This window comes from Dipteris shenzhenensis, chromosome 24 (assembly GCF_047967505.1).
Source record: "Dipteris shenzhenensis isolate YYH24624 ecotype China chromosome 24, Dip_SZ_1.0, whole genome shotgun sequence".
In the NCBI taxonomy this organism is placed as follows: Eukaryota; Viridiplantae; Streptophyta; class Polypodiopsida; order Gleicheniales; family Dipteridaceae; genus Dipteris; species Dipteris shenzhenensis.
Window position 1 is genome coordinate 39346412 of NC_141619.1, and position 14124 is coordinate 39360535.

Genomic DNA, 14124 nt, shown 5'->3' on the forward strand with positions numbered 1-14124 from the left:
AGAAATTTTCAGCACATGCAGGAGGTTTCAAAGTGGACCCCGACAAACACCAAGTTTATGTAGACACTCTGGATGCAAAGCTGAGCACAATAACCAACCCCACATGGACAGCCTTGCAGGAAGCAATACTTGCCTCAGCCACGCAAACATTTGGAGCGGCAAATGCAAGAAAAAAGAAACAGGTCAAAGGGTTACCACACAAGAAATGGTATGACGAGGAATGCAAACAACTGCGCCAAGAGCTGAAATACATACTGGATGCAGATAGGCATAAACAACTGGAGAAGACATACAATGCCCTCACATGGAAAAAGAAAAGAATATATATTTTGGAAAGAGAGAAATCTGATTTGATCACTTTCATAAAAAATACAAGAAAGGGCTGGAAACAAGTGAAAGGCAGACGGAAACAGGTCATCGGGGATATATCAGATGCAACCATGCTCGATTATGTTACCAAGTTGTACAATTATGCACATGCTACTGAAATGGGGAAGGAGGATCTGTCGGTCACATGCACTAGTCCTTTCAGCTTTGAAGACATTGAAGCTGGACTAAAGAAGATGGTTAATGGCAAAGCATCAGATCACATGAAGATACAGGCTGAATTTGTGAAATGGGCAGGAGACCGAGCAAGAACATGGCTCTCACACATCCTAACACATGCCCTACACCACGGTTTTCCTCAAGAATGGCAAGAAAATTGGGTCCAGCCTTTACACAAAGGTGGAGACAAAAATTCAGTCACAAATTACAGAACTGTAATGGTCAGCTCTACATTGGCCAAGCTCTTTCGCAGCCATACTATCCAGTTTGTCCACCAGGGGAAACTTATTGAGCTAACTTGTTCTAGGGACTCTCCTTCAACCCCAGTTGCCTCTGCCCTACAAGTAAAGAAGTGGGTTCGTAAACGTCAAGTAAAGACTTCACTTCCGTTGGTGATGGCTGTAGAGGAGACACCAACAAAGGATCCTCCTAAATACCTCAACCAACCTTTTTTCCAGCCCTACCTGGATATTTTTCCACAGGAATTGCCAAAGCAGTTACCACCTCGGCGACCAGTGGATCACCCAATCGAACTTATTCCCGGCAGTAATTCACCGTCGAAACCTCCTTATCGGGTTTCTTACACTCACAATGAAGAAATCCAAAGACAGGTCACCGAACTACTCGACAAAGGTCACATTCAGCCCAATCGCAGCCCTTTCGGATCTCCTGTACTACTTGTGGAAAAAAAGAATAAGTCAATGCGCCTCTGCATCGACTATGGAGCCCTCAACAAGCTCACTATCAAAAACAAGTATCCATTGCCTCGCATCGATGACCTCTTCGATCAACTTCTACACGCAACACAATTTGCAAAGATTGATCTTTGTTCAGGTTATCATCAAATTCGCATACGAGAAGGCGATGAGTACAAGACAGCTTTTCGAACAAAGTATGGACACTATGAATGTTTGGTCATGCCTTTTGGGTTAAACAATGCCCCGGCCACATTCATGACACTAATGAACCACATCTTCAAGCCTTTCCTTGATAAGTTCGTCATCGTTTACCTCGATGACATCCTCGTTTTCAGCAGATCCCTACATGAGCACAAACAACATCTTCACCAAGTTTTTGAAGTTCTCCGCGCAAATTCTCTTTACATCAACATTGAGAAGAGTGAGTTCTTCAAGACAAGACCCAACTCGAATATTTGGGACATGTTATTTCAGCTCAAGGCATCTCTGTGGATCCCAAGAAGGTCGAGTTAATCCGAAACTGGCCTACTCCTAAGAATGTTCATGATGTCCGCTCTTTTCTCGGATTGGCAAACTTCTACCATACAAAGGTCTCAGTTTTCCGAAATCGCAGCTCCTATGTCCGAATTATTGAAAAGCATAGCAATTTTTCAATGGCTTCCCGAAACAGAGTATAGTTTCCAACAACTCAAGCAAGCACTCACTACCACACCAGTTATGGCTATTGCTGACCCAAACCTTCCATTTGAGGTCATGACCGACGCTTCCGACATCGCTACAGGAGCAGTCTTGATGCAAGAAGGCAGAGTTATTGCTTTTGACAGCCATTAACATTTGATATCCAAACCCGATACCCGGTTTTGGATCAGGAGTTTCTTGCCGTTGTACATGCTTATCACTCTTGGAAACATTATCTCATGGGAGCCGACTCTGTGGTCAAGACAAACCATCACTCCCTAAAGTATATCTTTAATCAGCCAGTCATGAATGCTCGACAAGCACGCTGGGTTGAGTTTCTGGCCAACTTTCACATGACCATTGAGTACATTTCAGGACTACGCAATGTAGTTGCAGATGCTCTCAGCAGGTTAACTCTAGCATCAGCTATGGTAATCTCTACATTATCTGTGGATGTTCCGAATTCATTCAAAGGGAAGTATTTCAATGATAAAGACTTCGGCACAGCAATACAAGTTCTTTCAAAAGATCAACCTTCGACTTCCGAACAGAAGATTTTCTCACCTATTCTTATATGGACGACCTTCTGTATTATCAAGATCGCGTCTGTGTACTACATGACAAGGATGTTCGACGTCTTTTGTTAAAAGAGCATCATGTAGTTCCTTATGCTGCCCATCCAGGCATCAACAAGACTTATAGGTTACTCAGTGCAACATACTACTGGCCTCATATGAAAAGCGACGTCATCAAAATGGTTACATCTTGCTTATCTTGTCAACAAATGAAAGCAAGCCGACGACTTCTAGCAGGACTTGTTCAGCCTCTTCCACTTCCAACTGAAAGGTGGGAAAGTATTTATATAGATTTCATTACAACACTACCACGGTCCTCCCGAGGTAACACTCAGATTATGGTAATTGTTGATCGACTGTCCAAAATGGCACACTTTGTTGCTTGCAAAAGCAGTGCACAGGCTCCAGACATCGCCAAACTCTTCATACAACACATCTTCCGACACCATGGATTGCCCAAGAATATCATATCCGACAGAGATCCTAAGTTTACCAATCACTTTTGGATTTCACTGTTTAAATCTTTAAGTACAACTCTACTGTTCAGTTCAGCCTACCACCCAGAATCAGATGGCCAGACTGAAAGAGTCAACCAAGTTCTGGAAGAAATGCTTCGACATTATATTCAGTCACGCCTAGCAACTTGGGAAGAGTATCTACCACTCCTTGAGTTTGCTTATGATAACTCTTTCCATAGTACCATCAGCATGACTCCATTTCAAGCAACTTATGGACACACTCCGATTGTACCAACGAATTTTGTACTTCAACATCGAGTGGCCCTAGCTAATCAACTGGTTCAAGAAATGCAAGACATTCTACTCCAAGTCAGGGATCATATGCGAAAAGCGCAAGAGCGGTATCAATGGTCTACCAACAAACATAGACGTCACTTGGAATTTGACACTGGTGACATGGTGCTGTTATTTGTAGCCCCACATCGCTATAAGACGGTTAAGTCTGTGTTTCCTAAGTTGCGACCAAGATACTATGGACCTTTCTGGATCATCAAGAAAAATTCATCTTTAAGTTACAAATTGAAATTACCATCATGGGATATCCACCGACATTTCATATTTCTTGGCTAAGGATGTACATTCCAGGCGATGAAGCAATTCCTCCTGCAGGTGATTATGTCCCAGAAATCGAAGACGATTATGTTCTCCTTATTCCTGAGCGTATTCTAGACCATCGACAACGAGAGACTCGACATCAACTTATCACGGAATTCCTTGTTCTTTGGCGAGATCTGGACGACTCCGACGCTACTTGGCAATCTGATGAAGACTTACAGCAGTACCCTGACATTTTACAGCAGTATTTTCAGAATTTACCGTGATATTTTCTACATCAGTTCATTATCTCCACCAGGGTCTTATTTTGAGTGGGAGGGGATGTCACGATCTGTGACGTATTCCTTTCTCTATATCTTAGACTTATGGATGGTTTGATGAATGGACACTTGTGGAAGGGTATGCCCTTTCGATGGGACACTTCCTATGAGGCACAACCCTTCACAAGAGACATTCTATTGAAGAGATGCACAACCCTTCACAAGAGACATTCTATTGAAGAGACACTCCTATTGTAATGTACCCTCTCATCAAGGGTCACACCCTTCACAAGGGGTACACACCTCTTCATGCACATACACTTCGGAGTACACACCTTTTTATGTGAGACTCTTCACTCTCTATATAAGAGAGGCCCAATTGTATGAATGACACACTACAAACACTCAAGCAATACAAATATTCCTTGTTCTCTGCTATTTCAGTCTCCTTTCTGTTCCTAAGCACATTTCTAAATATAGTAAATCTAGGATTTCTTACAGCTAGGACTGCAGCTCTCCAGCTTCTGTGTCCTCCTGGATGTAGGCTCATAGGTTTCTGATCTGCTGCTCCTTCTGCTCCCTGAAGTGCTGCTGCAAGTGATGAGTTATGAGGGCACAAAGGCCCTCCTTTTATAGGCTCAGAGGGCTGGGAATGCCACCGACCAGCAGCCTGGATGTGGCCGACCAGTCTGCCAAAACCGCCCCCCTCTAGGGCTCTCAAAACCGGCCCCACAAACCCTTTAACTTGGGGTGTGTGCCCTCTTTCTTTGTGTGCCAGCCCCCTCCCACTCCCCTCTATACATGAGGCTGTGGGCTGGCGTATGTGGCCGACCAGCTTCCTGGCACCTTTGCTGAGCTAGGACTGCAGCTCTCCAGCCTCTATGTCCTCCTGGATGTAGGCTCATAGGTTGCTGGTCTGCTGCTCACAGACCCTTCTGCTCCTTGAAATGCTGCTGCAAGTGATGAGTTATGAGGGCACAAAGGCCCTCCTTTTATAGGCTCAGACCGACCAGCAGCCTAGATGTGGCCGACCAGTCTGCCGAAACCGCCCCCCTCTAGGGCTCTCAAAACCAACCACAAGCCCTTTAACTTGGGCTGTGTACCCCCTGCCTTTAAGTGGGAGCCCAGCCCCCCTTTCTTTGTGTGCCAGCCCCCTCCCACTCCCCTCTATGCATGGGGCTGTGGGCTAGCATATGTGGCCGACCAGCTTCCTGGCACCTTTGCTGAGCTAGGACTGCAGCTCTCCAGCCTCTATGTCGTCCTGGATGTAGGCTCATAGGTTGCTGGTCTGCTGCTCACAGACCCTTCTGCTCCCTGAAGAGCTGCTGCAAGTGATGAGTTATGAGGGCACAAAGGCCCTCCTTTTATAAGCTCAAAGGGCTGGGAATGCCACCGACCAGCAGCCTAGATGTGGCCGACCAGTCTGCCAAAACCGCCCCTCTCTAGGGCTCTCAAAACCGACCCCACAAGCCCTTTAACTTGGGCTGTGTGCCCCCTGCCTTCAAGTGGGGGCCCAGCCTCCCCTTTCTTTGTGTGCCAGCCACTCCCACTCCCCTCTATGCATGGGGCTATGGGCTGGCCTATATGGCCGACCAGCTTCCTGGCCCTATATAAGGGCAGGGTGCTGCCCACTCCCCTGCAACTCCTGTGCTGCTGCCAGGCCACCTTCAGGACCTTCTTGCAGGTCGTATCCCTGCCCATGGATCCCACCATGCTGCCATACTGATTGTGTCAGACAGCCGCCATGTTTTGCGCCTCTGCCAGGCTCTCGTGCTGCCCCGCCACCTGCTGTAGGGCACACATCTGCCCACAGTCCCTGCCACCTGGGTTCCATGGCTTTGTGCTGCCCACATGACAGCCACCATGCTGTCCATGCGGCAGCACCTTCTTTTCACTCTTTTCTCTGGGCAATTGCCCTAGGTCTCCCTCCCCCATGCTCTCCTCATATGGGGGCTTACAAATGGGGAGGTGACCTTTCCAACAAGTACTTCAATGACACAGCTTCACTTACCAAGGGGAGCTGGTTGAGATCATACAATCATACACCTATCTAGGGGCAGTCTTCATGAGGCAAGTTTTCGCGATGACTCCTGCAGCCAAAGCACGACTTAGGGAGCTTTGGCTCAACTAGAGCAACAGTGCTTTCAGCTTCACTTACCAAGGGGAGCTGGTTGAGATCATACAATCATACACCTATCTAGGGGCAGTCTTCATGGGGCAAGTTTTCATGATGCCTCATGCAGCCAAAGCATGACTCAAGGAGCTTTGGCTCGACTAGAGCGACAATGCTTTCAGGCACAATTGTGCGACCCCCCAACAAAGGAATGGATGTTTGACACACTTCTGAGCCCGACAACCATGTATGCAACGCTCTTCTAGGGGAGCGACCTATCAATGACCGACTGGCAGAGATTCCAGAGGCTATAAGTGTCTATGGGTCTTCGATAATTCGGAGCAATTCCTCGGTCCTACATCAGATGACACATGCAGAGTTCTCTATGAACACTTCAGCTTGATGTCATCTTTCAAACTGTGACATATCTTCATAGGGTATGGGCCTTGCCTAGTTGGAGGCTACCCAGGTTGGCATTACCGAGAGTGGCTGAAGCCCTATAGACTTAAACTGTTCTAACTTCTAACTCACATCTATAAAGAGATGCTCACAACAAACCTAGATGGATTTCACATAGAAATGACTATTTTATTAGAGAATTAGAAACCTAAAGACCTAGAGGCCTCCACAAATCCCTACGGTGGAGGCTTACGTCTTAAAAATGACTACACATAAGGCCACAAAGACCTAAGACAATCCGCTGAAAGAAGTCAAGACCTAAGAAAATCCACTGACAGAAGTCGACACACCCGAACCACTTAAGTAAATTCTGCATAAAATGGCGACTAGCTGAGCCGACACACGGTCGGATAAGAAATGTCACACGGCTGCGATGTTGAAGAAGTGAAAGGAAAGCATGAAGCTGAACACGAAATGAGAATGCTTGCTTGCTTATGGAATGAAGAAAAGTGCAGTCCATATGGCACACACACATAGAACCCAAGGTGTGCCTGGAGCATACACCTTGAGATATCCCATCAAACCCCCCCTCAAGGGAATGCCTCAGGCTATGTCAAGGATACATCTAGTCTCATAGTTTCTCATGCCATCTCATGGTGGTCAAGGATAAATCTATGGCTAGGATCTCATGCTAGCAAGGGTTTCCAAGGGTGTGAAGTTCACAAAGGGATACATAAGACCCTCCAATGGTTATCTCCCCTGCATGTACATGCACATAATGTCTGCAGGAGGTACCATGGAGCAAAACACATACACATGGCCTACATCATATGGTGACCAGAGGTGTTTACAAAGAACACAATAGTTTATTCCATTCATTTTGGAGGACTATCCAGGCAGAGTACCTTGACTCAACATAAAAGAGAGATCTGGAGCATATATGGAGATGGTTCAAAAAGCATAATCTTCATAGGAGGCCTCATCTTGTGGAGGCACATCAACTGAAAGTAAATTAGCAATTTCTGGTTTTGTAGTTGCTTCCTTTTTGGCCTTACAAAACTTTTCATGGTGATTGTTTTTGCCACAATATTTGCAAGGATTGATCTTGAAGCAATCTTTTGAGAGGTGATTAGTCTTCCCACAATGTTTGCAAGGTTGAAACTTGCCCATTTGAGTTTTTATGGCATAGGCTGTGTCATTGCCTCTCCGGAGTTCCTTGTGCCTTTCTTCTTCTTGAAGAGCAGTAATAAGACCTTCAAGAGTAGGATTAGGAAGATTTTTCAATGTGGTAACAACATGATCATAGTCTTCAGGCATACTTTTGAGCAATACTCCCATTGCATCATCTGTAGTGATTGGAGAGTTGATAGAAGCAAGTTGAGTCATGAGACTCCGCACGTGATTGACATGGGCAACCAAGCCATCGTCAATTCAAAGAAAGCAATCTTAAGTGACAATTTTGAGATGTGAGAGCTAGCACCAAAAATAATATCAAGCTTCTGCCAAGCTTCAGAAGGAGACTCCAAATCAAAAATGTGATGAATATAGTCATCTCCTAAGCCAAGAGCAATAATGCCATAGGCTTTCTCCTCTCTAGCAGGATCTCGTGCCGCGCGTGTAGGAGCTGAGGATTCTCCAGCATTAGAGGCTGTTGAAGAAGAAGTTGAAGCAGGTTTGACAAGCCCCCAGAGGTTTTTTCTCATCAACGCAAACTTAACTTTCATCTGCCATGTGTGAAAGCCTTTACCATTGAACTTATCAATATTCAAGAAGGTAGCCATGAGAGGGTCTAACCCAAAATGGGCAGTGTCTACTCTCTTACAAGGCTAGAAAGAGTTTAAAGCTTCAAAGTACAAGCATTTAGTGTAGCAAAGACTTGTAACCAAATTCCATAAAAATCATAATGGAAATGATACTTCAACTTGCATACTTCATAGAGGTGGCTAAATGAAAGTATTCCAAGCAAATCCAAGTATAGCAACCTAAAGAAAAGTTGTAGCCACAATTGTATTGATGCTATTCAACACTTTAAAACATCAGAAATGCTAAAGTAGCATCTAATGTAGCACCAAACTCACAACATTGTCAAAACTGTCCAAAACAGAGGCCTGATCTTGGAGGGCTTGTATCTCACTCTTCAAAGCAAAGAAAAGAGGGCTTTCTAGGTAGAAATAAAGCTGGTATACCAGAGAAGAGCCACTGAAGAAGAGAGGGCGAAATGCCGCGTCACGTCGCCATAGCCAGCAGCTTGAATGTCGACTGGTTTTCCGTCTGTTTCTCCCTCCCTGGTGGACCATTTCACTTCAAATCTAGACAGGGGCTAGCTCATGCTGTTGTGCAAGCGTGGCTCAGAGGAATTTCGGAATGGCTACTCCAGCAAGTCGTATTGCACGAAATAGCGTCAAGAAGAAGGCGGCTGTTACACGAGTCTGTGGGCACCATTGTCTAATTCCTCTAACATGGAAGGTCACCCATATGAAGGGTCTCTCCAGCCAGAAGGACCCTCGGAATGGTTGCTTGTAGGTAGAGAACTCAGCCCTCCAAGTGGTTGGGCAGAAAGGGGCAAAATGGAGAGGAAGGTGAAGAAGAAGAAGAAGAAGACATGGCATAAATGGGCTCAAGGAGGATCATAGTGCTCTGATACCATGTTGAAGAAGTGAAAGGAAAGCATGAAGCTAAACACGAAATGAGAATGCTTGCTTGCTTATGGAATGAAGAAAGGTGAGGTCCATATGTAGGCACCTCTACATGAGCCACCAAGCTCCACAATCATCTCCTCAATCAGCTCCTAGAATCTCTCAATCATCCTATGTGGCATCTACCACCACCTAACAGTGCTTATGGGCACCTAACTGTGCCTCTAGCACACACATAGAACCCAAGGTGTGCCTAGAGCATACACCTTGAGATATCCCATCATGCGACACATGTAGATCTGAAGTAAAGGCGACACACACACACACAATCTTTGATAGGAGCAACAACAATCTTTTATAGAGAGAAACACTACATGAATCAATGCTGCCAACAGCTCCAAGACACCAAGATGACTTTCTCCAACTCATATAATCTAACATGGAAGATGATCGACCTCGAACCATCAGGGAAGAGCGCCTCCAATACCAACCCTCCATGAGGCCTTTCCAACACATAGATCTACTACATGAAAGATTGCCAAGTTGCACAAACCCGTACTACTCTAGAACCTTTGGGAGAAGTGCCCCCCTACAAGGTATACCAAAGCCTATCAAAAGCTAACAAACACAACCTGGTACGTACACATATCTAGATGGTTTGATAGACAGCGTATTCTAATGGACCGCCTCCCCCCTTTTCAGTACAGCTTTGATGTCCCATCCCTCCAGATCCAGTGAGACGAGATCAATCGTATCATACAATTGGATCTACTCTAGCTCTATACATCTCGGACTTGGGTTGGGAACCAAGGTCCTCCACCAAGATCCAATTCTACCATGATCACTTCCTGAGAGTATCAGAGGATGGAGTGATTACGAGGCCCCACTCAAACAGGTCTAACACAGAGAGGATTGCCATCGGACAGCGTGCCATCAGTTGAGGATCGAGGCAGGGAGAGCCACAGGCACACGTAGAGAGCAGCGGATTTGCAAGCTATGCGCATTCACCTAGCGAGCTTTTGTTGAGGCTCAGCCTACACAGAGCACTATCTACGGTTGCAGCAGACACTGAGGGCACCAGCAGTCAGGCAACACAAAGCAAAGCACTCAGCCACAGACAAGACACCACAAGCACAGACACACGAACGATACAGACAGTGCTAAAAAACAAGCAACTGATCCAAAAACATGCCAAAAGTAGTAGCAAAACAAGTGAAAGCATGCGAATATCCAGCATTTACTCCTTTTAAAGAGGGGGGCCTGTTCGAAACAAAATGGCAGGCTGTCTGATCTACTCTCTTCACTCTTACGTACAATAGTGTTGGTCTGTGTTCAGCAAGCATTTCGTGGTGTGGAAAGATTAGGATCATCGATAGCATGCTGGGTAAATTCAAGAACAATCCCAAGCTCATCTATAAAAGCAGAAAGAAAAGTGCTCGTGGCCTGCACAAGTACGTGTTCAAAAATGGGAAACCAAAGAATACAATGCAAGAATGATCTCATGCCTTCAGAGGGGGAAAAATAAACCAACATAGGATGCAAATATATACCTTTGTAAGACTAGAATATATCCAATCATACAAATTTTGATTTTTTGTGTCTTTTAAACCAAGCATAGGACACAAATACAACATCAGCAGCTGTCTGCCACCCATGCCACTCACTGTAATCAGAATGATTGGCACCAGCCCTGGCACACATGAAGAGATCAACATTCTTACCTAAAAGCGATGTCCTTTCTTTTCATCTTGTGTATTCACATTGCATGATCTTGATCTTGGATTTGTGAGTTAGCTGTGAAAATGCAAATTTTTTTTGGCAATGTCTCCTTACGTGATTCTATGTGTGATCATGACATCCTTAAGGTCAACTTTCAAAATGTCACATATATCAGTATCAACCTTGCAGAAAACTACCTGCAGCTTCTAAATCTGATGTGATTGTTCCAAGCTTCACAGCAAGAGGATACTTTGTCTCACGGTAGTGCTCCACAGCATGATCATTGCCTCCAGTCCCATCCCAATTTCGCCTTCCACATAAAATTGAACCATCTGTGAGGTTTAACCATAAGTTCTCTGTTTTATCACACTTGACGCATTTCCAGCCAGTTGGTGGCACAGTCACCCCATTTTCAAGTTGTTGCAAATTGCATGCAAAAGCACTGATTCGCTTTTTATCAGCAGTCCAAGCTGCAACCTGCTCCTTACGCTCAGCTCCCACAGCAGCCAGTACACCGTCCACTGCAAGCCTGACCTAACGCATTCAAACATCTCAGAGATCGGGGAAATGCACGGACGCCAATACATCAAGCAAGTAAAATCAAATGAAAATATTTTCCAAACCAACGTTCTCAGAGTAACCTAAATCAGGGAAGTAAAATTTAGCCACCTTTTCTGGCAACTCGACGTTGGGAAACGGAAGTTCAACAAAATCTGGAAAGATGACAATACTATGAATCGTTTCATATTCTGGTTCCTTTGTGCTAAATCCTCCTTCCACTCCTGCAATAAAATGCAATTGTTTCAAACAAAACGTAAAATTTAGCATACCCACTCTGGCACAATTGTATGAAAAACTAGAGATAGTAAATGTTAAAGAAACACACCGATGGCAAGTAGAGTAGGCTTCTTGTGAGGACGATCTCCATTGTCTGGTTTAGGTCTTTCTTTGATGTTCAAGTAGATAGAGTTTCCAGTCTTCTGATATTGCCACATGACGTAGTCTCTACCAAACGCGAGAAATGAACACAAATCCACAAATAACCCTCCTTCTGACTTCTGCTAAGAAACAATACCATGACATGTAGCATTTAGGCTACGCATATGAAAGCAATCTTAGTATCAAATAGCAATAGCATTTAGGCGATATCTATATAAAATGAAAGGCTGGAGATTAATTCAGAGAAATTGAAAGACAAGAATGGGAAAAGCAATTTCAACATAGGAAAGTTAGTGTTTGTATGCATCAAATCAGCTGCAGATACGCTCGTGATCATATAAACCCTCGGTTCCAAGGATACGTAGAGTTGATGAAACGATGGAGCTAAGCCGAGCTCACAGTAAGGTGCCATTCACTGCAGATAGCCATCAAAGGGGCAAGGCAAAAGAGGAAGTACCGGCGTATCGTATGAGATGCAGCATTCATGTTTGTAGATGCGATTGGAAGGCTCAGGAATCCTGACTTTGGAGAGCTGGGAGCGCAGCAGTTCCATGATGCCGCGAAGGAAGCTGGGAAAATCCAAAAAGAAGTCCAGGTGAGCAAGGGCAGATGAAGCCCCAAGGGGAAAGCGATCGGAGTTTTGGACGTGTGAACTTTGAACAGAAAGAGAAGAAGATGAAGGGATTCTTTATACTAGGGGAGCTTTGTGAACAAGCATAGGAAAAGACAGAAATAGGTCGATATATATATATAACTTGATAGGAGAAAAAGGGAGTTTTCGAAAAGTGAGAGTGCAACTTAATAATAGGGGAGCTTTGGAGGTATGAGAGTGATGAAGGGATGCTTAATCATAGGGGAGCTTTTTGAACAAGCAAAGGAAGAAAGACATAGGTAGAACTTTTGCAAAGAAAAGGATATATATAAAACTTGATAATAGGAGCCCCTTAAAAAAGGGAGTTTAAGAAATGTGGGAAGTGCACCTTTATAGGGCAGCTTTGGAGGTGTGAGAGTGATGAAGGGATGCTTAATCATAGGGAGCTTTGTGAACAAGCAAAGGAAGAAAGAAATAGGTCGATATATATAAAACTTGATGCTAGGAGCCCCTTAAAAAAGGGAGTTTTGGAGGTGCGAGAGTGATGAAGCAATGCTTAATCATAGGGTAACTTTGTGAACAAGCAAAGACTCGCTTTCCAAGGAAGAAATAAATCCCTTAAAAATACAAGGCGCACCACCCTTAGATTATGACAACCCTTAAATCCCCTCTTGAGGTTATCCTTCTATCATACCATTCATTTAAGGCCTTTGCAAAATTCCCATAATAAGAGAACCCAAAACAAACTCTATGGCTTTGTCTTTGGCATCCCATTAGGAGCCCCTTAGAGCCTTTTAAATTGAATTGCAAACCACAGAGCATGGTTTGTAATCAAAATGTTCACATGGACCTATTGGGTTGCAACTTAGCAAGAAATCAATTTTTATCTGAGCCCCTACTTTGCAAGGAGGGGCTCACGAAAAAACCAAGGTAATGCAGCCCATTAAATTTATGTAGTTTTGTGTATGCAAGCAAGAGCAGGCTACTCAACCACCACAAGGAAACTGGCTCCATCAAGTGAATTTGTTGGTGTGTGAATTGGACCGAATTTGCAACCTTTTTCCATAAACCTTTGATTTCGAACCAACAATCACGGGGGAACATGCTCTTAAAAGGACAACTAAGGGAAAGAAATGAATAACTTTAGTCATTCATAAGGCCTGCCCAAACTTTGATGGAGGAATTTTCAAAGATGCATCACAAAAGATGCAAGTGTTGAGGTAAGGAAAGGAAAACTAAGGGAAAGAAATGAATAACTTTAGTCATTCATAAGGCCTGCCCAAATTTTGATGGAGGAATTTTCAAAGATGCGAGTGTCGAGGTAGGGACTAGGAGAGGGAGAGAGAGAGAGAGAGAGAGAGAGCAATACGCTGAAGTCAGATGAACTACATGTGAGTGAAAATAGTAAGTTGAGCATCACCATTCTCTTTATCCTCAGTAAGCCCTTCCTCTCATAGGGCGGGCCAACAAAGGTTGGGTTCTCATTTTTTAGAGTAGGTCCCCATAGAGCGAATGCAAGGAGCCACGATCTCACTCCAGCTCCCACTGGTGAATTTTTTCCATGACAATCCCCATGTGAGGTCCACATTTCCTTAGTCAACCGGGCTTCGGCTGACAATGGCTTGTCCATGCCAAGGAACGATGCTCCTCTATCACTTGGTGACTAACACAAAGCTTTAATTCTGAGTTATTTTTGGCAAATAGGCCATGCAATCCAAATCTCTGGCTGCTAGGGGGTGCCCCTACCCACCCCCCAAACCTCCCGGTATGAGTTGAGTTCTCCGATAATTTTTGTCCTAGATTTGCAAAGTAGTTTTGTGGGCTCGTCATTCATGGGGACCAGATAGTAGGCTCCAAATCGCTGTTCTAGCATATCCCAAGTGCATGGGGACCTTA

The 14124-nt window shown here is 44.6% G+C and overlaps 1 protein-coding gene across 5 annotated transcripts in view; it reads right to left on the reverse strand.

Annotated features, from left to right (window-relative positions):
* UBP14 (ubiquitin-specific protease 14) overlaps positions 1-12556 on the reverse strand; it is a 47836-nt gene extending 35280 nt beyond the window's left edge. For 2 of the 5 annotated variants that reach the window (XM_087395340.1, XM_087395338.1), the window contains exons 1-4: positions 12094-12556; positions 11584-11758; positions 11367-11479; positions 10895-11231 (exon numbers count right to left, since the gene is read on the reverse strand). In XM_087395340.1, coding sequence (XP_087251466.1) covers positions 10895-11231; positions 11367-11479; positions 11584-11758; positions 12094-12189 — 721 coding nt within the window. In that variant the 5' untranslated portion in view covers positions 12190-12556. Of the gene's footprint in view, positions 1-10894; positions 11232-11366; positions 11480-11583; positions 11759-12093 lie in introns of those variants that run through there. The other 3 variants (XM_087395341.1, XM_087395339.1, XM_087395342.1) reach the window with 2 other exon arrangements.
* Between the last annotated feature and the right edge of the window lie 1568 nt (positions 12557-14124).